This window comes from Macaca mulatta, chromosome 1 (assembly GCF_049350105.2).
Source record: "Macaca mulatta isolate MMU2019108-1 chromosome 1, T2T-MMU8v2.0, whole genome shotgun sequence".
NCBI classification, from domain to species: Eukaryota; Metazoa; Chordata; class Mammalia; order Primates; family Cercopithecidae; genus Macaca; species Macaca mulatta.
Window position 1 is genome coordinate 158,723,124 of NC_133406.1, and position 24,737 is coordinate 158,747,860.

The 24,737-nt window shown below is 33.8% G+C and overlaps 1 protein-coding gene across 40 annotated transcripts in view; it reads right to left on the reverse strand.

The window, feature by feature from the left end:
- ADGRL2 (adhesion G protein-coupled receptor L2) overlaps window positions 1-24,737 on the reverse strand; it is a 293,729-nt gene that overhangs the window by 144,645 nt on the left and 124,347 nt on the right. For all 40 annotated transcript variants that reach the window (XM_077988175.1, XM_077988115.1, XM_077988085.1 and 37 more), the window contains one exon: window positions 13,240-13,412. In XM_077988175.1, coding sequence (XP_077844301.1) covers window positions 13,240-13,312 — 73 coding nt within the window. In that variant the 5' untranslated portion in view covers window positions 13,313-13,412. The remainder of the gene's footprint in view (window positions 1-13,239; window positions 13,413-24,737) is intronic.

Sequence of the window (24,737 nt, forward strand, 5' to 3'; positions counted from 1 at the left end):
CCTGGTTTGTGCTATGGGAGGAAAACCTCACTTTGAAGTCAAAAAGGTGAGGTCTGTGAACTTTACACCATACCGTTTAGATTTTGTTTCACTTAATGAAAAACAGGTCATAGAATTGACTAGCTTAAAGGAAATAATGAAAATACCAAGTGTGAAAATACAACGACTCACATGTTACAGATATTCAAAAACTGAAAGAAGGGGTAAAAGAGGAGCAGGAGGGGGAGAAAGATGATGATGAAGAGAACTTAGATCAGTGGTAAGACAAGTGTAGAACAGAGTTGCTGCCTGTTAACTTCACTCACTACAGCAGACTGATATTAGACAGCGGTAAGACTCCAGTGAAATGTTATGGTTAAGCCTCAAAATGATCGATGGATGCTGGCTAATGCTTTTTTTAATATTGTGCTCCAGCACCAGTAATTAAGTTTAAAGTAGCTTTCATTCTGGTAAAGGTATTTAAAATTAATGTGGTTGTTTGTAGTGGGGAGGAGTATTTCGGAAGGACAAGTCAAACACTCAGTCTGTCCACTGACTATAGCACAATGTCAACCATATTGTGTCCTTGTACTTCTTGGTATATAGCATTTCAAATTCATAAATGGAGCCTCTGATCTGTGTTCAATTGAAATGTATTCCAAAATACAGAATTAAACAGGTACTAGTCATTCATGTTATTTGTATGTATTTCTCTTCTAAATCTATGTATTTAAAGCTGTCAAACTGTGTCTCGAAGATTATAAAGCAAATAAATATTACTTAGGACGGTGTCCATCCACTGTGACAAATCTGTCCTCCCTTTAAAGTCTTACTCCTTTACCAAAACATGCAATCTTAAGGCATTTTATATACTTATCAGTATTACAAGAAAGTCAATTGTCCTGAAAGACCAAAATATTATTTAAAATCAAACTTAATCTTTTTTGAACAAAATTACTAGAAACATTTGTTTGGACCTTGTCAGAAGGGTTTCAATTTTACATCATTACGTTTTAACTCGTCTAATCAGTTGAACAAAAGTACTTTATGTAAAATGATTCTTTTAGTTGCCTTAGCTACAAATCCCTGCAGGATACTATAATTGAAATCTACTCACGTAAGTTAGGAATAATTAGGGCCCCAAATTAAGCCAAACACAAAGTTAATTCAAATAGTCAGCTGCTGTCATTTAAACGGTTAAGGGGTTTTATTGTTGCTTAACATTTCTGAATGCTTTTAAATATACTTTGTTCTTCTAGTCTGTATTTAGTATTTCAGTGCAAATAGAAATGGGATTAAGAAACAAAGATTCACCAGCCTTTCAAATGGACTCACACCTATATCCAGTCTTTTGTCACTGAAGGTTTTCCACTCAATCAGTGCTATCAGTCAATTAACAACACTGTTGAAAGAATGGAGTGACAGCTCTCAAAGGCAAGCTTTCTGGTAAATAAAGCAAGATCACACAATCTACTGTGAGTGCCATTAATGCAACAAAAGTAAGAGCTTTTGAAAGCTAACAGGGATGGTTTCTATTTGCCTAACTCTAAAACAAAGCAAAGGATTAAACGAGCTTCCTGTTGTAAGCAAACAAAAGGGAAAAGATAATGTCCAAAACACATACCTGAAGGAGGGGCTCAGGAGGCGCATGCCTTTTAAATACTTTAATGATGACTGATAATCTGTGTGAACTGGTAACTAAATATAGTAAGAGTTACAATTCTTGTTCAGTGTTCTGACAGTTAATGATTCTCAGCAACAGCTGGTAACTTCAAAGATAAATTGTGCTTTTTAAAAATGTATGCTTATGGCTGTAAACTTTTGAAGATTATTTGAAAGTTGGAGTATTAGCATGATTGGTCCTCCTATACTATATATAATTTTCGCTGAAAAACAAAGTAAATCTTAACATAGTTTTTCATCTAAAATGGTAGTAAACATTAAGAAAACTTTGACAAAAATTAGCTCTTTTGATAATTACCATTAAGTAATGCAATGGTAAGCAATATAAAGTATACTTTAAATATTCTTGAGTAACAGCCTCCTGAGATAGGAAAATATACTAACGATCTGAAGCTAAATATTAAGTTCTACAGCAAGAAAACTGGACTGGCAGTTAAGTAGAGCTTGACAAAGAAACAATCTGCAGGCCTTAATTTCTTCATCTGTAAAATGAAAAATTCTCACTGCTAATATCCAAGCTGTGATTCAAAGTCCAAAATTCTTTAATTCCACCAAAAAAATCCAAATAAAAATACTTCGACCTCTCAGGTGCCTATATAGAACTCTCTATGTTTAAAATTTGCTACTAACTTACTTTTGAGAGGTTTAAACACGTGAAGAGTCTAATAAACTTCATTAAGAAATACATTTACTTTATAATTGGTATTATTGTAAAATTAAAACAAATCATATAAGTACCCTATATCTTTGCCTCTGAAACAAAGGGGAAAAGGAGATTGTGCCCACTAACAAGAAGAAAATCTTTGATTATATACAATACCAAAAAGGAGAAAAATCACTAGATAACCTTAGGCAGATAAAATATATTTAGCCATTTTTAATGACCAATTAACAATCAAGTACTTCCATCCTATACTCTTATGGTGCTAATAAGTCAAGGAATTAATACTTAGGCAAAAACGACAATTATTTCTTGTTTAAATATGTTGACTTTGAAAAATTAGTATAATAAAAATGAACTTTTTCTAAATAAGACAAACATACACTTTGCACTACATGACTTTATAGTGTTACTTTAAATAATAAAATATTTGTATCAAAATACTATTAAAAACACTGTTTCTGTGTATGATAGAATGAAAGTAGGACAGATCAATAGGGAATAAAAGGAAATATTAGGGAGAAAGGGTCAGGCTGCATTGTTGCTCAGGGATTTTTCAAAGCAACTCACCAGATAAAAGGTCAATAGAAAGCATATAAAATAGGATTAGAAGTGCAACAAAATTTAAAAATGTTCAGTAAAGTTTCAAGGTAGCTTAGTTCCTTTTTTAATAAAATGAGTTATACAACTGAAAGTGATGTCATTTCTATATTTCAACTATGGTTGTTTGGATTTAACACAAACCTCGATTTTTAACAGTGGAAGTCACTGTCATGTAAAATCTCATTTTCTAGACTAAACATTTTAATAACCAAAACTCCCTAATTCAGACGGTCTCTCACAGAGCAGCAACCTCAGCATCACCTGGGAGCTTATTAGAAATGCAGACTCAGAAGGTTCATCTCAGATTACTGAAGCAAGAATCTACATTTTAACAAGATCCCTGAGTGATTTACATGCACATTAAGTTTTGAGGGGCACTGTTCTAGATAAAGAAGATGTTTGAAGTCCAGCGTGACCTCCGTCATCTTTCTTCTGCGGTTGTACACATCTCTTCCTAAATCTTCCTTCTCTCTGGATACTAATATACAGTCTTTCCTTCCCTAAATGAGCCTTCCTACCAGTGCAGTGGGTTCCATTTCCCTTCCTTCCACTTGCAGAAATGTTCAGATATTCAGCATATCTATCAAAAGCAACCAAACAAGAAAACTGTAAAAAAAAAAAAAAAAAAAAAAAAGTAAAATAAAATAAAAATAAAAAACTTTCCTTAAACAAGGAAATAAACTTAACCTACACACCTGTCTCCTTACCAACTTTTTAAAAAGCCTGTCAACATCACCTCATCACAGCATTCTACCATATAAAAGTGGTCTCTTAAAATCCAACAGGCTTTCTATTGTAATGCATAACTAAAATAAGGAAGTATCTGACTTGTATTATCCTACTATATTGCCTCTAAGCAAAGCCTGAACTTAACATAGGCATAACTACCACCTGGCTTAGATTTTAGTACTATAAAGAGAAAAATATGAATCAGTGAGGGAAAAGAGAACTAATTAATGATTAATACACACACACACACACACCAATTAGATACAAAGAGATGGGTACAGGAATAGTAAGACGTATCCTGTAAATATACAACAAAATGAGAATTTTACTTGTATCCCTTTTTTAGATTAAATCCCTGTGCAAAACTTAACCAGGCTTCATATGAATCCCTCCTTTCTTTTTTCCAGGAAATTCTTTATGTTTCTTCAAAGTCCAAAACTCCTAAAATGCAGAACTTCATCTTCATGGTGGGATATTTTAATCCGTCTCTACAGTCATGTTTTTGCTTCTCTCGGCTGTTTAACAACAACATAAAAACTCTTAAAAATAAACTTTATTAAATACATTTGAGATACAAAAATCATTTAAGTAGAGAAGACCACTGATATATTACTGAAATCAGAACAGTGACATTTTCATTCATAATTCAATCTGTGTAGATACAAATAGTGTTTATTTCTACTCTTTTTACTTTTGTTTTTGTTTTTTCAACTACCATCCATCATCCATTTTTAATTTGGCTATGTTCCAACTTCAACTACTTTGTTGGTTAAAATTTAATTCTTACCAGTTGGTTTAGTATTAGTTCACTTCATTTTAAATTAACTGATCAAAGACCTTAGATTTCACCGTATAAAAACATTAATTCATGATGGATTAAAAATTTAAATAAAAAATATTTAAGAGCTACAGGGAAATGCAAGTGAATAAATATTTAATTGAGATCAAGATATACATTTTTAAGCATAAAAATAATGGAAGATCTCACAAAAGAAAATAGCTATATAACAAAAAGGAAAGAAGGGTGCAATAATGCAAATGTAACAATATCTTGACAATTGTTAAATCTGTGATTAGTGTTGTACTACAAATTTCTCTCTTCTGTTTGAAGTTTTCATTAAAAATTTAAACACTGTAAATTAAAATAAAAGGCAAACAAATATGTTTTCATAATAAAAATGAAAAAAGGGGGTATCATCAATAAATTTTAAAAAATAAGGAAAGTATTAGCAATACAAAAAGCTGGCAAAAACAGTGAACAAAAAGTTCATATCAAAATGACAACTGACCACTAAATAAATGTACAAAAAATGTTTTTGTCCGCAGAAGTATCCCCCAAATTACAAAATTAATTTATAATTAGATACCCTTTTTTAACAAATCAAAGTGTTAATTCTTTTTAAAATTTAAAATCATTGCTGGTAAAGTACATGGATTTACATACTGGTCATCAATGTGTGAACATAGGCTTAACCCTTCAAAAAAGCCAGTTTGAAAGATGTCTATACTTCCAGTCAAATTATCAGAATTCTAGAAATTTAGCCTCAGGAAATAACCAGTTGTGAAAGAAAAATAATTATATAGATACATATTTTTACTTATACTTGAAAAAACTTAAGTACAAATGGCTACCAAGTAGAAAAGGAGGATTAAATAATTTGTATTAAATTTGTATAATTAAATAATGAATTATAATGCAGCTGTTAACATTCATTATCTAAATATATAATGGCATGGTAATACTGTTTCTGGTAATTAAAAGTGAAAATATGAATATAACAGTGTATGTAGATGAATAACCTAAATTTGTATTTATACATAATTTGGCTTTATCCATATGAAGTATGTGTATAGGTGGAAAAACAGAAAAGAAATGTGCTGTGGCATAACAAAGTCATAGAATTATGAACCTTCTAAAAGTCTTATCTTAATTTTTTAAATTTTCTCTTTTCTCATGAAGATGTATACATTCAAAATCAGAAGAAAAAAGCACTTTTAAGAAAAATAAGCCCTCAAAGCAAGAATTACGGCAGACATAAAAGTCAAACTCAGGAGAGTCCCATGCTGATAAGAAGAGATTATAAATGTTGTTTCTGCTTCCTGAAGTGCTGATACGCATTCCCTTCTCAGCTTTACATTTTAGCCAAGAGATCCCAAGGCTGGGACTAGGTATTCTCCTGGAATCACTTCTGTCAAGTTGACAAAAGGAGTTCAGGAACAAGGTTGAAAGATGCCATGAGATATTCACTAATCCACATTGATGTCTAATATGTGTAGCCTGTATGGCTGTCATATGTCACTCTTTGTCTTGCAGAGGAGGGGAAAAGAATATAAAGAGTACCATGGGGTACCAAGCATATGTTTTAGTAAGACACTCCCTTAGTAATAAGGCAGATAAATCAGTTTTTTGAGACACAGCACGTTCTACAATAGTCTTCAGATGTGTTCTTCAGATGTGTTCAATCACTTGTATTATCTTATTCTCTAATATCACAAGCTATAGTATATTAAAAAATTAAAAAGTGTATTAACTCAAAAATTGAAGAGCTTCATCAATGCTGAAATTAATGGGTAAGGAGAAATTAACAGAATTACAGTTCCACAAAATTAAGGTGCTTTACATGCCTCCTGTGCTTTTAATTAAACTACCTGTAATACACTATTGATTCTTTCAAAGTATAACAATAACTGTGTAAATGCCTAATATGCATGTAAAATCAGTATTTCTAAAATTTACTCTAGTATGGACGAGCTAATAACCGCTTTAATTTCAGCAAATTATTATTTAAAAACAAATTTATTTACTAAATATTTGATATGTTATTTTCTGTCAGAAAAATAAGAGGTTTACAGAAATTAAACAGTCATGTAATATAACATTTTTGAGGTCTGCAGGGTGACTGTTGTGAATGACATACATATTTGCAACACTTTTTCCACCAGCAACAGACCTATTGGTGAATCAACACAAATTGTGGATAAACGAACCTTTTCCACAAATGAAAAAGAGGCAAAAGAGGATGGAATCAAGAAGAAAGCATGAGGAAAAGTGGAAAGAAAAAAAATCAACAATCAAGCACTTGAACTTTATCTTCATTTATGAAACATGGTATATTCGGACACTAAATATTGGTATATAAGATGACCAAAGTATAATTCAAATTAACTTTTGAAAAGATCCCAATGTATCTGATTAAGCTTAATTTTATTTTCGGCAACTTTGAGTCACATTTGGAACATATTTACCTTCATTTTGAATGCTGATAGTAATACTATAATAATTTGATTTTTCCAAGAAAAGAAACATCATACAATTAACTGAATTATCGCTACCTCTGGAGAAGAAAGCTGCTGCAATCAAATTACAATATACTCATGAAACAAAATAATATCTAAAGTGTTGTAAGAGCAATACAGTTAAGTATTTTCTTAAATAAAATCACTTCTTTGGCCGGGCGCGGTAGTTTGCACCTGTAATTCCAGCACTTTGTGAGGCCAGGGCAGGTGGATCACAAGGTCAGGAGTTCGAGACCAGACTGACCAATATGGTAAAACCCCGTCTTTACTAAAAATACAAAAATTAGCCAGGCATGGTGGTGGGTGCCTGTAGTCCCAGTTACTTAGGAGGCTGAGGCAGGAGAATCATCTGAACCCAGGAGGCCGAGGTTGCAGCGAGCTGAGATTGTGCCACTACACTCCATCCTGAGCAACAGAGCAATACACTGTCTCAAAAAAATAATAATAATAATAGTAATTGTTTAAAAATGCATTGCTTTAGATGGATGTTAATTTACAAAATTTGTGAATTTAAAAAACAGTTACATTTGCTATGCAGCGAGCACAGATACACAATTCCTATTAATTTAATGGGAATTGTGACTCCCATTAGGTTTACAGCCAAATCCCCAAGTATCTTGCTGAAAATTTACCTCCTAGACGTCAAATAATCAGATATACTGAAATGAACAAAAGTAGTCAATTTTGTTAGATTGGGAAATCTGAAGTCCCCACAGTAAATCAAATCAGTGTTATCACAGCATTGGCCATGTAGTTATTCTCAACAAGAAAAGAACCAGGGTATTACAGTGAAAAGAGATAAATTGAAACAAGAGTTTTAAGAGCTCTACTAAATGGAGCATTTATTCCTAAGAGGAAAAACATGTTTTTTTCCAATTTGGTGTAAATTTTTCAAATTTTTTTTCTGAGTATACTGTTGAAAAGAGCAAAAAAGGCTGGGTGCGGTGGCTCATGCCTGTAATCCCAGTCTTTTGGGAGGTCAAGGTGGGTGGATCACAAGGTCAAGAGTTAGAGACCAGCAGGCCAATATGGTAAAACCCCGTCTCTACTAAAAATACAAAAGTTAGCTGGGTATGGTGGCAGATGACTGTAATCCCAGTTACTTGGGAGGCTGAAGTAGGAGAATCCCTTGAACCCAGGAGGTGGAGGTTGCAGTGAGCTGAGATCACGACATTGCACTCCAGCGTGGGAGACAAAACGAGACTCCCATCTCAAAATAAATAAATAAATAAAAGCAGGAAAAATAAAAAATCCTTTTCTGAAGACTAAAATTATTCCCAAGAAGCCTAATCAGGGGAATAAAGAACAATCTGCAAAGAAATAGCCACTAGCTCCCAAGAAACAACTGGTTACTAACTTCTGAATCATGATCAATCAACTTATAATTTTTTCCAAAAATACTTTCGAAAAAGTTGTACCATGTCTACACCCATGCACCCCTACCCTCACCACAACCACCCCCACACACATACAATATGCAGTGGCTCTTATAGTGTGATGCTGAGTAACACCATCAGCATCACCCTGCAATTTGTCAGAAACGCTAACTAATGCTTGGGCCCCACTGCAGATCTTCCATGTGATTCTGTTGTTTCATGACACTTCCAGCTACAAGAATTTCCTGACATACATCCAACCATCCAACTACCGCTCATCCCAATGCCTCTGTGAATATCATTATTATGGCACTTTATCACATTCTTATTACAACTGCTCATTGTCTTTTCCCTCATTACACAGACTATGAACCTCTTCAAAGATTTATTCTGTTTATGTGACAGCTATGGATTGAGTGCTTACTATAAGCCAGGCATTGTTAAGGCACTTGAAGACATCAATGAACAACAACAAAATTTCCCTGCCCTTGTGACACTAGCATACTGCATGTTGTGTGTGTGTGTGTATGTGTATGTGCACGCAAATATATATACACAAGAATGTGTATATATATACAGATTTTGTTATATGCGTGTGTAAATCAAAGAATGAAAGAAAAAAGGAGGAATGAATACAGTAGTCTGAATTATATCAATCTTTCTTACATTTAACCTTGGAGAATAAAGTTACTAATCGTTCCACCAAATTCAGCCCATTCTGAAGGAAATATCTATGGAAATATGCCAGAAACAGTTTTCACCATTTCATATTTAACCCCTAAATCTGCCTTTTTTTCTTCTACCAAAATAGTGAAAAGACCCTACAGACACATATTTTGTAGAGAGATAACATTAACTCAAGTCATTATAAAATGTACTTAGAGAACTTAAAAGTACAGTAAAAACTAGCAAGAAACTATTTCTACAACTATGTTTACCATATTTTCTTGATTTATATAAAATAAATACATAAAGCTATTTGTGGCATCTCTCACATTTATACCTGGCATAACATTTTTCTTTGAAATAAGGATAAGCAACAAGGTAATTTCAGGTAATTAAGTAAAACTTTGACTAATAAAATCTAATTACATATTCATTGCATAAAGAATTCAACCCGAAATCCATATTACTGATTTTGCTGAAGGAGTACTATTATTTGTAACTTGTCACTTGAGCAAGCCTTCATGTGTCTAACTTATGCTTGCCAAGGCTCCATTATACAGCATAATTTAATTCTCTAGGACACAAAAATTCAATTTACTTTCTACTTACTGATACATGATTCCACAGTGGGTACTATGCTTATAAAAACTGGCCGAAAGAATCAAAGCACACCAGTCTCTCAACAAAACTGACTTTTAAAGCATCTGAGATTAGTTCTCTAGAAATAAAATCAATTATAAGAAAAATTTACAAAATATTTTGAAAGTATGGTCTGTATAAAATCATTTTTATTTGGAAATTCTAAATATAACTTTCCCAAAAATACGTTATAGGAAAAGCTTAGAGAATATGTAAAATATTAATCCTATTTTACAGAAACAGGTAAATTTTAATGGATAAGACTTGATTCAAGATAGAGATAGGTAGATGTTAACAATTAAACCTTTGCATAATTAGCTTTTACCATGTTCAAACTTTAAAAATGCTTAGTGATCTGCCCTTTTATGTGTACACAAAATATGACATTTATAATGTTTGCCTGAATACAGAGTAAGTCCTTATGAATTTGGAAATGTATATCTCACTATGTACAGATGTAAAGCAAATCCAAAATTATGTGAAGCCTTTAAAATCACGTACCAAGGTAAAATACAACTGTAACAGGGGGAAAAAAAAGATCTAAAAAGAAAGGCATAACCCATGGCTATTCTACGATATACACGCTTGTTTTTTAAACAAAATCTTAATTAGCTGCCATTATTTAAAAATCCTAATGTTTGATTTCTACTGAAAGGCAGAAGACTGGAAAAACCAAGCTAAATACTGGAATGGTAATCACAGGTCCTCTGACAAGCACTTTCTTATCTGACCTCAAGTCCGCTGCCCTCAAGGCACCAACAGGTATTTAAGGTTTCAATCCCTGCACAAGACCATGAGCTTCTCAAGAGTAAAAACCGTGTCTTCACATGTTTATAGCACCACAACTGCAAAATCATGGAACTGACCCAAATGCCCATCAATCAACGAGTGGATAAAGGAACTGTGGGGTGTGTGTGTGTATACATATGTGATGGACTACTACTCAGCCATAAAAAGGAATGAACTGACAGCATTTGCAGTCACTTGGATCAGACTGGAGACTATCATTCTAAGTGAAGTAACTCAGGAATGGAAAACCAAACATCCCATGTTCTCACTGATATGTAGGAGCTAAGCTATGAGGACACAAAGACATAAGAATGATACAATGGACTTTGGGGACTTAGGGGGAAGAGTGGGAGCGAGGTGAGGAATAAAAGACAACATATATGGTGCAGTGTATACTGCTCGGGCGATGCGTGCACCAGGATCTCAAAAATCACCACTAAAGAACTTACTCATGTAACCAAATACTACCTGTGCCCCAATAACTTATGGGAAAATAAAAAATAAAATAAAACAAACGAAAAAAGAACCGTGCCTAATGCATTATTTTTCCTTGTGTATTTCTGAATCCTAAGCATGCAGCTCAATTTAATCACTCAATAAATGAGGAAACAGGGAAGAAATCACTCAGGAAAACTTATCTGAGTTTACCTGCAAGAACCTAGAAATTGGTACAAAAAGAACTAAACTCTGTAAGATGTTAAAAGGTTACAATCATGTAAGGGCCTAAAAGAAATTTATCTGCCTTCCTATGCCTTCTTACCTAACGTTGATTGGCTTTCTCTATAGATGTTCACAGAGCATTATCTGCTTTCTGGCAATAAACGACTATCATGTCATGTAAGACTTTCTCTTTCTAAAACAAACCCATGCGATACTGGATCAATGTTCTAACAGTGTGTATTAACTGTGTATACTCTTACAATTAGCAGTATGGGTTCGTCCCAGGTTCTTTTTACTCATAGGAGGGAAGTGCTTCAGAAGCAATACCCCCTGGCCTGATGCGCCAAAAATGAAATTTCTCCTAACAGCAGATATGAATCCTGACCTGATAGATGACACTGAAAATAAAGCTGCAGTATCTCATGAAAAAAGTCTCTGTTTGCTAGCCCCCCACTGAGCTAAGCTACTGTGCAAGCAAGGTGGTCTCTAACCTGATTAGAAATTTTTTCATTATGTGGACTAATGAGCCATTGGTCCACACCTGGAATCTTTTTTAAATGTATAAAAAACATTCAAACATAACAGCAGGAATTCAGTTAGGTTTTTTCCCGCCAAAAATGAGACGCAAAATCATCAGACTACATACAAGATTTTCACAACAATCCAAGCCAGAAATTTATATTATTAAACACAATTCCTGTTCACTGTTTATCATAATAGTATTATTCATTCAGAGAGATTACATATGATGTTAGATAAGATGCATCTTAAGTTCTAAAGTAAAGAACAATGTCATCTGAAAATAAAATATTAACCCAAAGATTGTAACTTCCAAGTGTGACTTAAACCCAAGTGAACACTATTTACTTTCTGAATACAGAAATTCTTACTTTAAGTATTTCTAAATTTGTTATTTATTTAAATTATATTACATTATATCAATACACTGAAGGTAGGGGACTAGAGGGACAAGGAGAATATGATAAAATGTAACTCTGGAACAAGCAATTCAAGTAAAATTCTTTCAGCAAAATTAAAATGTTATTTTGAAGCTTATTACAGAGACAATGGAATAATACGCTTCTATTAGTTGACAGTATGCCCCTTCTCCACCTATCATTTTAATAACAAGTATAAGTGAGATCACTTAAAAGTACATAGAAAAGCAATTTTTTAATTCTTAAACATTTTTTCAAGCATATTTAATTGGAATTTTTTAATCCATTATATTTTATATGCATTTCTCAGAGATTTTATACCCTTCACACACTTTACAAGATTAATACATTTTCATGCCAATAACTGCCACTATCAACTAGCTATAAAATTTATACATCTTAGCTCCATATTAACTTCTAGCCTACTCTAAAAAACACCTGCATGTGTGTTATTTTCATATGGAAATAATATTTAAGACTAAGAAAACAGCGGATACCAGAAATCTATATAGTAGTTAATAAATGATGGTTCCAATTATTTCATTAGGCTTCAAAAGTATATTAATTTCTTTAAAACTCAGGTCTGTCTTGAAAAATACACTCATTACTATTCCTAGATTTATAAAAATGTTTAATGCAATAGTGCTTAAGAAAAAGTCCACATCTACTTTTAAGTACAAAGAAATAATTATTATATTTCTGCAAATTTAACATTACAAAGTATATACATATACACACATATATATAGCTAAAGATACAAACATAAAAAGATGAACTATTATTAAAAAGTAACTTTTCATAAAAGATTAAAAATTTTAACTTAGGAATTTTAGAATTATGCCCACACTTAAGGAAATGTAACTAAAGATGAGTTTCCACAAAATACTTTCCATTTTACTAAAATAAATGTAGTGAATAAATGCAAAATGTATACCAAAAAAAAAAAACAGAGCTTTCATTTAGTTCCCTCGGGATTATTTAGAATGGTTATATTTCATAAATGTATATAAAATATAAACTCACATATCTAGCACTTTCCATATCGTATCTGTGTTACCAAAAGAACTCAACCACCTAATAAAGAATTCAATATTCAGGAAATCATTTTAATGACTATTTTTAAAATAATAAATGAATATTCTAGGTACTTCCATATAAAGAAGATTGTATAGTTCAAGTTCTTCTGGATTTAAAAAACAAAATGTAAACTGGATCTTACCTTCTGTATTCGGTAAGAAGCTGATTACAATGATAAACCACAGACTTCGCATTCTGCAACCAGAAGACACCATTATTGATCCCTTTAAATATTTTCTTTGTATTCCTTAATGAATCTAGTTATAAATGCCCAGCTTCATCAAAACCAGCAGTCTGCATCATTGATCTTCATATCTGAAAAACAAACAAATCCATCATTTACTCTATGGTCTTTCTACATCACAAAAAATTGCAGAAATGACAATTCTCTCTCTCCGTTCCTCTCTCTCTCTCCTGAATATAAAACATATTTTGATTCTATGTCCACTATGGAAGCCGCTCCTATACACTGGATATCTGAATCTTACATTCTGAAAACAGTCAAAGCCCAAAAAGGTTGACTGCCTTTTTGACAAGTGAAATTGCCAAAATTTCTACATGGCAAAATAATGCCATATACAAAGGGATTCTGGAAATGCCACATTCCTAATGACCAAGTCAAACTTATTTCCCTGACTGCTAGGTTTTCATAGCCCCTATGGATCCAGTTCTCCAAACTGAAGAGTATACAAAAACTTCAGAAGTATGACTTAGTGTTTCTCGGCTTCTAGGATCACATGAGACCAGGTCATTTGCTGGGTTCTGTCCAAGTGTTTTACTTCTTTCTGAGCTTGTGTGAGGAATCACAGCAAACATTAGCCTTATAATACACATAAAATGAAGGCATTTCCCAAATATATCTAGCCTCCTCATTTAGCCTCTGAGGGAAAGGAAATTACAAACTTTTCTGTTAAAGGAACATCTTACAGTTTCTTCATGTTCGTTTCCTATTATTTTCTTCTAAGTAATACTCTTACACCAAGTTTTCTCCAGTCATTCTTAACCTCCTGCAACTAAAGAGTTCTATAAAGTGCAGCAGTGAGGGAATTCTTCCCTCCCTTTCTGAGGTTATATATATATAACTCAGTAAAACAAACTCATTACATCACTTCGATGCTCTCACTAAACCATAGAGAAAATTTAGAAAACAAAATTTTCCTGATAACTTTTGAGTTCTTGCACATTATCTGACCTACTGTGCATTTACTACATGCTTCATATAGCGTATCATACAAGATGCTATTAGCAGTACACTACATTTTACTATCAGTTCATTATAATGTAACCTGAATGGAAAAGTAGGCAGATGCTAAACGGTTTGAAACACTTATTACCTATAAAGGTAATATCTTGCTTTATTAAGAACACAACAAAAATAATGTAAGAAATTAATCTGAAATCATTCAGGCCCGTAGTTTCAGAGATGTAAATGCTTCCCTAAGGATCCTGCTACGAATTGGTCCAAGTTTTAGGTCTCTCTGAAAGCACTGAAGACACAGGGGAGGGGGGCATCACCAACATCAGTAGTATACCATTTAAGAACACCTCAGATGCTTATCTGTCCAAAGAAACAAAGGAAAATGCAAACTTCCTCAAAAAGAAGAATGACGTATCCAAAATTAATCTGATGGAGACACATGGCACACATCCCTGCAAAACTAGCTGGCTGGCTCTATACATTTTTCACTCTGAGCTCCCATACACTATTCAAAAGTAACCAAAACCAAAAGTGAACCTGCAGTTTACAACTGCTGTAGCAATGTGCCTGCCTTAAAACTGAAAGTTATTCTATGTAAAGCATTTAAAAAAATCAGATAATCTCATGGCTTGTCACATTCAAAGGGCCATCAATGAACAATTCCTTATATCCTTACAGTCTGTTCAATGATCTGATCAGCAATCAGAATAATTTAGATGAAGTGCATTACTGCTACAAGTAAAATAAAGTCAGCCTTTGGACCACTCTAGATTCCAAGCAAAGAATTTTTACTGTCCAAGTTTTCATTGTTTGATTTCAATGAGCTAGTGCATACAGGCAGCTTGCCCACATGCTCAACTCTTGCACACGTTTCCACTTTCTTAAAGTGATCCAAGATCAGTCTGTCTTCAGTCATCCACTATTCAAAAGAGCCCTTGTTTGTGGGAAGGAGGAAGAAGGAAGAAATCAGGGACTGATGACTGCCTTGTAGGAAACAGCTGCCAAGATAGGAAAACCTCTGTTAGTGAAGGGAAAAAGGAGGAGGAAACCACACAATCAAGACCTCTATTGTGGTCTCTGGCCAGGAAAGAATACCTCATGAAAATTTTTATATACTAAAAATTCAGTGTATTCTGACAGTTTGAGAATGTGAAACACAATTTTAAAAGTACATATCATTCAATTATGAGACAGTGTAAGTGGTTCTTTCAGACAAATGGAAATAGGTTCTAGAATGTATAAAATCATGGCATCTTTTATGAAAATAAAGCTTAAGTCAATCTGCCTGTGTAATGAATAAGTGAAAAGAATATCAAATTTATTTTTATCATTCTACAACCTGTGCCCAATCACTTTTACATCAAATAAAATTATTTCCAAAACCTCAAGCTTTAAGTGCAATTTGGAAACTAAATCAAACGATTTTATTGCTGTGACCCAAGTTTTAAACAACCTTCCATTAAACAAAAGTTAATGAAAGTTGAAATATCTAACAAACCACAATCAGCTAAGAATAGAACGAATAAATAATCAAATATGATGACACTAATCCCAAGAAGGCATTCCTTCTAAATCATATTGGAGCCAAACCACTGGCATAGATACAGCTAATATTTGTCCTTCAAATTCTGTAACTGCAAAAACTCAGTAACAGCATTTCACAAAGCAAAACAAAAACAAGTAACAAAACCAGAAAAGGTCTATTAAATTTCCTTTTAACAAACAGAAAAGATTACTTCAAATGATTCCCACATTAATAACTTTCTTTTGAGTTTTAGAAAACCTTTTTCCAAGAACATCAAAGAGCTTAGGATGAAGTGGGGGAGGAACTGGGAGAGTAGAGGTGTAGTGCATGGTGAAGCTCCTGGTAATGCTTGCTAAGTAATGGTTCACTTCTTAGTAAAACAGGATACCGCCGATTTCTACTTAAACTATAAATGACTATGACTGTCAAAAATCCAAACCACTTCTAACGTACAACCTACTCCCACCTCTGCTTTTTCCTTATCCTTCAAATAAGATTCAAACAATTTCATCCTAACCTTGTTCCTATAAACCACAAACCATTGTCTACCAAACCTCTGTCATTTTTTAAAATCTAAATATCCTATTACTCTGTCATGTAAAAAGTCAAGTAATGCATCATTACTACCAAACCTTCCAAAGCTGAGCAGTGACTTCCAGGAATATGCTTCAGCTGTGTATATCCCAACAGACCTCAATGTTTTATACACTACTTGCAACGTACAGTCAGCTGTAGTCTTTCAGACAGTAACCTGCTTCCATTTATTAGCTGCATTAAATATCCTGTGCAGTGTCTCCTTAAAAGGACAACACTGTTAACTAATTTTAAGCCACATATTTACACTACACTACCAGGAAATCACATCTAGCCTTATTATGTGATGAAGCTTATTTAACAAATATAGAAAAAATAAAATGTTTATTGATAAGCATCATTGAAAGAAATAGAGTATAACACATTTCAAATTAATAAGGGCAAAAGAAAATTAAACTACAATTTTCTAAAACTGGTTAACTAATGTTGATATTCTACTAGGAGCAAAGCCACCATAAGGAGTGCTATCTAAAGCTTTATTTTTGGTTTCTACTCATGTACAGTGAACTACTGCAAACTGGATATTAAGCCCAAAACAATTATAAGCACCAAGAGAACAGGAAAAGAAAAGAGCCAGCTAAGCATGAGAACTACGTCACCCATCCTTGTTATTATGCACCAATGCTGTGTAAAATGAAACATTAATGTTTTAGGTAAGCCTAAATTCTATGTACTAAATATATGTCAACTCTAAATGAAAACTGAAGCCAGCTTTACAAAATCAGTCTCTGATCTTATTTGCATCATAAAATTATAATCATTATGAGAAAGAATTTACTAACAAAAGTCACTTTTCTATATTTTACCAAAACAAACAAACACAAAAAAGGATGATACTAACCCAACCCTGCCTTTTCATTTTCTATGCAAAGGCTTACAAAATAAAAAATAAATTACAGTTTTATTTCACTTTAGCTGAACCTCAATCAGGTTATTCACTTTTCAGAAATATTTTATGTGTAATCTTTACAGACTAGATTTCCCCTTCTTAACATCAGAGAACACATCATTACCCCTGGGAGTTTTCCTTCAGTGAGTCAGCTAATCAGAAAGGCTCTTAGAAGCTTCAGATATTCAGCATTCTTTGGGGTTTGAGTTTATTTTCTTTCCTTCATCAGGGTAAGGTTGGAGGTGGCAATGCTCATAGAGATTTTAGAACCACATGGCCAGCCACTAGTCACTACCCTCTTTCTCCAACTTCTTTCTGCAGGCACGGCTATCAACTCTAGAAGACATTAATTAAACTATTTATACAAAAGTCCCCTTAACATTCATCATTGGTCTCACCCTTTACTAAAATTTCTTCGTTTCACAGACATAGTAGACACTCAGGAAATATTTCTAGTCATAGTACTTGTAATTCAACTCAAAAAAAAAAAATGCATGAGGACTCTAGACTATTAGAAAGTTCAGGCCAGGCAGCACGGTGGCTCACTCCTGTAATCCCAGCACTTTGGGAGGCCAAGGCGGGCGGATCATAAGGTCAAGAGATCGAGACCAGCCTGACCAACATGGTGAAACGCCGTCTCTACTAAAAATACACAAAAAATTAGCTGGGCGTGGTGGTGCGTGCCTGTAATCCCAGCTACTCAGGAGGTGGAGGCAGGAGAATTGCTTGAATCCAGGGGGTGGAGGTTGCAGTGAGCCTGGATGACACAGCAAGACTCCATATCAAAAACAAAAAAAAAAAAGAAAAAAAGAAAAAAAAAGTTCAGAGGCAATACAATGTCTTTTAAAATTGGAGAGGACTGCCATCTAAAAAATAACTTTTTCTTTACCCCAAATTGGGAAAAAGCTAACTTCTGTGTTGTCTGAAATACTGTATCAGAAACATATCACTAATCCTTACAAAAAAAAGCAGGATCAGTATTATAAAGGTCAGAAATCTGAGGCTCAGAATGGTAAAATAACTCAAACGAAATTACCCAGCTAATAAGTAGCAGAGCTTAGATCCCAATCAAGGCTAACTAGAAAGCCATTCCTTCCACTATTCACCAAATTATTCCTTCAACAAATATTTACTGAACACCTATTACATATGTTGTGCACTGAGGAAAAAAAGAAAAAAAATTTCTCATCCACAGGGAGATTACACTGTAGTTTAAAAATAACTCATCCTAATAAAAAGTTGTAACTGCCTTGCACACAGTTAGGCTCCCAAAAAAATTACAGCTAAACTAGACAGATAACAGTGTGCTTACTCTTTCATGTAATTTTCCCAACAACCTTAAGAAATATATATTGCCTCCATTTTATCTTAAAAGCAGAAAACTTAACCTACTCAAGGACAGTAAGGAAGCAGAAGGGCTGAGAAATAAGCCTATGTTCTAAAATCACTACTAATTATGTAGACCAGATAAACTTATTTTACTATCTTTTCCTTTTGAATAAAAAAATGAATACAGAACAAAATCATCTTGTTCTGAAAGTGAGGAAATACCACAAGAATAATGAGTTGATTTTCAAAATGTTTACATGAGCAAAACATCCCTTAGGTAATAACAGCTAAATATTAACTTAATTTTTACTATTTCCAGTTGAGCTATCTTAATTTACTCATTACTAAAGTGCCTAAATTATATGTTATAAGTTAACTAATTACACTGATAAATTTTATCAACCAAACTACTAGAGAAGTTGCTCATAGTAAGTCAAAAAATATATACATATTTCCTCCAATATAACTAGCAATGCATCTTTAATTAAAACAAATGTTTTAATATTAACATCTATAAGATTATGGACTAATCATCATTTGGGCAAGAATAACAGAAAAAACTCAACGTGGCTCACCCATAAGATGCAATCTTATGTTTGGCTCACTGCACTGGATCCTTTGTCCATAAATCACTGTTACTAACCATTCCCTGAATCAATATTCAAATTCCCTCTTGGTCTATATATACAACCACTAAATGAAATAATAATGACCAGGATCTGTCATATATTAGATCATCAATATCACCGTCAGAGGTTTCTTGGAGGTAATGAGGTAATCTGAGTAAAATGTGCCAAATGATCTTAAAAACAAACACGAAAAATTGGCTGGGCGAGGTGGCTCACGCCTGTAAATCCCAGCACTTTGGGAGGCAGAGGTGGGTGGATCACCTGAGGTCAGAAGTTCGAGACCAGCCTGGCCAACGTGGCGAAACCCCATCTCTACTAAAATACAAAAATTAGCTAGGCCTGGTGGCGGGCACCTGTAATCCCAGCTAGTCAGGAGGCTGAGGGAGGAGAATCGCTTGAACCCGGGAGGTGGAGGCTGCAGTGAGCCGAGATCGTACCATTGCACTCCAGCCCTGGAGACAGAGCAAGACTACATCTCAAAAAATAATAATTATATACATATGTGAAAAATTAACTATAAAGAATACACAGTAAGAAGCTGAAGAAAGTTTTGTGAAGTGCTATAGCACACTGCCTTTGTAATTAATAAATGATACAATTCATTTGCAAACTACGTCAATATAGTGTTATCTAAGCTTACATTTCTTGCCTTTAACATAAAGTGATCACATTAGCACTATAATTTCATGTATGTTCATTCAAGTCAATGAATATCCAGTATTTCCTAGACATTTTTAATGGATATCCAGTGCTAAAATGAGTGTTATTCATTACTTTTTTTTACTTTATGTAGTAACTGGTCCTGTGTTAGGTTCTAAAGGTATTATAAAATAGATTAAGATATAGCTGCCGCCTTCAAGAAATTAATAATCTTATTAGAATTAAATATGCAAGAAAATGACCAAGATCCACAATAAGCATTAAATAATAATTACTAAACCTCCCAAAACTTAATGGTAATAAATGTGATGAGAAGATAAGAGAAGTAACTAACAGAAGTTTCTGAATCTGTGTTTCCTTGAGACGTGTACCTAGATCAATCAGTCATCTTAATGAAGAAGTCAAGATTCGGATCAAGAGCACACTATATAGAATCGTAGCTCAACCTGCCCCTTCGAGGACTGCGGTAATTAAGAAGCATCTAGGTCTCAAGTTCAGCAACCATATAAGGGTAGGAAGAGATTATAAATCTATGATTCCATCATTTTCCAATTTTCCCAGTGATAAACTTATGGTCCTGATTCTACCTTAAGTAACGTTAAGGAAGCCATCTGGGGGCTTCTGCAATATCTTTAACTAAGGTCTTGTTTCTTCTATCAAAATATGTCTCGGCAATTATTCTAATTCACATCTTTAAAAGAAGCAACTATTTCAGAAAATCTTTGTTTTTGAAATCTTACAAATTATTATATTGACAGACATAATACAATAAACTGAAACATTTAACTCACATATTTCACACTTTGCCTTCCTGGGAAAACTACAGATAATCAAAATTCAAAACATCAGGGACTTCTTCAAGAAAGAACAAGTTTCTATGCCTTAGCTGGGATTAGTCCCGATTATGCTGAATGTTCCATACCATTTATATCTGTGTCTACAAGTAAAACTCAAAATAAAAGGATTTTCTTGAGTTGTACAGAAAAGGAATATACCAATTATGTATAAATACCTAACTTAATTAATAGTACTAAAGATAAAGCTAGAGTCTAAGTGAATGAACAGAATAGATTCTTTGGCTTCCCATGTCAGCCTGAAATTCTGTGTTTGGTGTAGCTGATTCCTCTAAGAATATTAGGAGATTTATCACACCTGTAATCCCAGCACTTTGGGAGGCCGAGGCGGGCGGATTGCCTGAGGTCAGGAGTTCGAGACCAGCCTGGCCAATGTGGTGAAACCCCAACTCTACTAAAAATACAAAAATTAGCCAGGCATGGTGGCAGGCGCCTGTAATCCCAGCTACTCGGGAGGCTGAGGCAGGAGAATCGCTTGAACCCAGGAGGCGGAGGTTGCAGTGAGCCGAGATCGTGCCACTCCACTCCAGCCCGGATAACAAAAGTGAGACTTCCTCCCAGAAAGAAAGAAAAAAAAAAATTAGGAGATTTACATGAGAAGGTAAGAAAAATATTCATGGACACAACTATTAAGAAACAGTAACAGACTGTGTCATTTTGAATGGCTGTTAGGTATGAAAAAATTAAAAACCAAAACATCTTCCATTAAAAAATTAAAATTTCTGTTTTAGTGCTTCTTTACTACTCAAACATGGAGGAGGAGAGGTATGTGGTTTTTAGAAAAGAGCTTCTCAACTTTAAAATATAATTTTATAACCTACTAAAATTTCAAATAACATTAAAGTAGTAATAAAGCAGGGATGTTTAATAAAAAAGAAACATAGGTTATAAAAATCAGAGAAAAATGACTAGAAGCCTGAATTACTTGCCAAGACTCCTTCATCTGGTAACAGACTAATGTATTTTTGCAATATTTTAATGGTTTTTAAAATGTTTCAATTCAGAAAACTTTCAGGAAAATTATCACTTATTGTTGCTACTCCGCATATAAAGAAAAGCAAAAATCTGCTTAAAAAAAAAATCAATGATGATAAAAACTACTGAATCTTCAAATCTCTTGAGCTTAAAATTATAAATTATATTCCATTACATTTGTAAAGATTAGAACCAGCATTTTATGCAGACCAATACTATAGATATCAGATCGGAAGTTAGGTAACTCTCTATGAAGGACCAGACAGTAAATATTTTAGGCTTTAAGAGTGATATGGTCTGTGCCACAACTACGTATGTCTGCCACTGCAGTGTGAAAGGTGCCACAGACAATGCATACCCCAATGACATTGGCTGTGTGCCAATACAACTTTACTTACAAAGCAGATGGCTAGCCATTGTTTGCCAACTCCTGTTTATAGATGAACAATCCTAAGACCAAGATAACTGGATGCAGTTCAGTCACATAATGAACTAATAACTCTTCATGTCTGCTACAATAATCAAATCAACTTCAGTCTATTATTTTAAGAAACTAAATGTTAATATAAAGGTAAATTAACCATACTAGAATAAGAAAAAGAAAACTAAGTAGCATTATTTACTGATCAAAACAAATCAGAGTTTCAGGCCAGGTGCAGTGGCTCACACCTGTAATCCTAGCACTTTGGGAGTCCAAGCCATTGGATTGGCTGAGGTCAGGAGTTTGAGACCAGCCTGGACAACATGGTGAAACCCCATCTCTGCCAAAAATGCAAAATTTAGCCAGACATGGTGGCACCACCTGTAATCCTAGCTAACCTGGAGGTTGAGGCACGAGAAATGCTTGAACTGGGGAGGCTGAGGGTGTAGTGCGCCAAGATTGCACCACTGCAATCCAGCCCAGGTGACGACGAGACGATCTCAAAAAAAAAAAAAAAAAAAAAAAAAAAAAAATTAGTGTTTTCAGTGTGTGTTAACAGAGCCATATGTACACCTTAGAGTGTTTGGGGGAAAATTCTAGAAAAGAAAACAAAGGACATTACCACAGTAACTTATCTTACTACTTTGTTTGGCATGAGAGTATATAAAACCAATCAAAATATTAAGTAAAGGGAGAATGAAAAGTGATGAGGTCTGGACAAGACCCCTGAGGTATTCTTCCATTATCATGATGGTTTCGAAGAGCTGCTGGTAAAAGTGGCTTCAAACTCTTGAAATTTCTGTCACCATAGCTATTTGCCCATGTGAAATACTGGATATATCCCAGATCCACATTACATTCAACAAGAAAAAGTTAAATTCTAATTTGCTAGGTTTCTTGTATAAAGCTAAAAGTTCTACAAGGCCAAAATCACCAATCTTATTCCCAAATAATTATGAAGTCACAGTAAATGCAAACATTTCTTTGAAACATAGATTTAGAGCTTTCCAATTCCCTATATGCAGATTCCCCTCAATGAAAATTCCTTGTTATTATTACAGTAAATATTTTTATTTTTCGTAAGTCTACTGTTCCTTAAAATTTAAGTCAAACTGTAACATATCATTCGTAAAAGTAACATTTTTAACCTACAATTAACAAGTATCACATTGAAATAAATCAAGGCTAAATTTTTCTATCAACATTATATATATAAGACAAAAGAGTGGAGAAGGTTACAAATTTTTAATAACATTATATTATGGTAGTAATAATCTAGGTGTTTGACTGGAAGTGAAGTGGATTACTGTAAATGAAATTTTAAAATGTCCTTTCCATTTTACAGATAACACAAAATGACTTTTTTTCATGTCTCTGGCGATAAGGATAAATTTGCCACACATTTAAATGGTGCCTTCACCCTTCCCACCCTGGCTCATGAATTAATAATTCAGTGACATTAATACAAGAAGATAAATGATAAAAAGGTTAAGGCGCAGGGGCCAACCATACACACATACTTCTTTTAGCACAGTTAATACTTCTCTGCCAAATTATAGCTAAAACTTTTTAACGGTTTTCAGTAACGTTTTTACAATCTAAGTTGCAGCTTATGCACACACAATTTCACACAATTCAGGCTTAATAAATCTCCTGCTGGTACCAAACAATCATTCTAGGGGATTAAAGTGCAACATCTGTTAACATTAATAATGTTTTATATAGTCATACGTATTAAAGAAGCCTCTACTCCATTATTAGTCTCCTGAGAAACCTTCTAGACCAATATACTAATTTAGCATGAATTATATATATATTCTTCAATTGCTAACTTACAATAACAAAGAAATGCATTCGTGTGAAATGGTAAAAGAAAATCACATCTACTATGAAATAACAGATTTTCTTTAAACCAAGCTTACTAAATATATATGTGCATGTGTGCATGGATATACACACAGACAAATGAAATTAGCCTGGTCTTCAATAGTTTTGAAACCAAAAATCCTCTGGAGTATTATTCATCTTAAGTTTAGGTAAAATACAGCTCTGTCAATACAAAAGGTACTTCATTTTAAAGTGGTACACATTCACTGTTCTATTGATTCTTACCCTGAAATACCTTAATCCTCTTCCCATTGCTTTCAATCCCTATCCTAACATCTTTCTTTCTGAACATCTGCAAAAATCTCAAAGCTGATTTCTCAACTTCCATCCATCTTGCCAGCCTCTAGTAATCTTCCTAATTTCACTCTAAACCATAAATGTGTATAAAACTGGAACAAACTCTAAAAATAATTTTATATGGAAGAACACACCTGGGGTTGTGACTTGACAAAGGTTGATCTCAGAAATGTTTCTAAAATGTCTCCAAAAGTACATGTATTATTATTTCACTCTAACTTAGCACAACAAATCTAGTAATCTAGTATGTCTGGTATTTTGGATTTTTTTTTTTTTTTTTTTTTTTTGAGACAAGGTCTGGCCAGGCACGGTGGCTCACACCTGTAATCCCAGCACTTTGGGAGGCTGAGGCGGGTGGATCACGAGGTAAAGCAATCGAGAC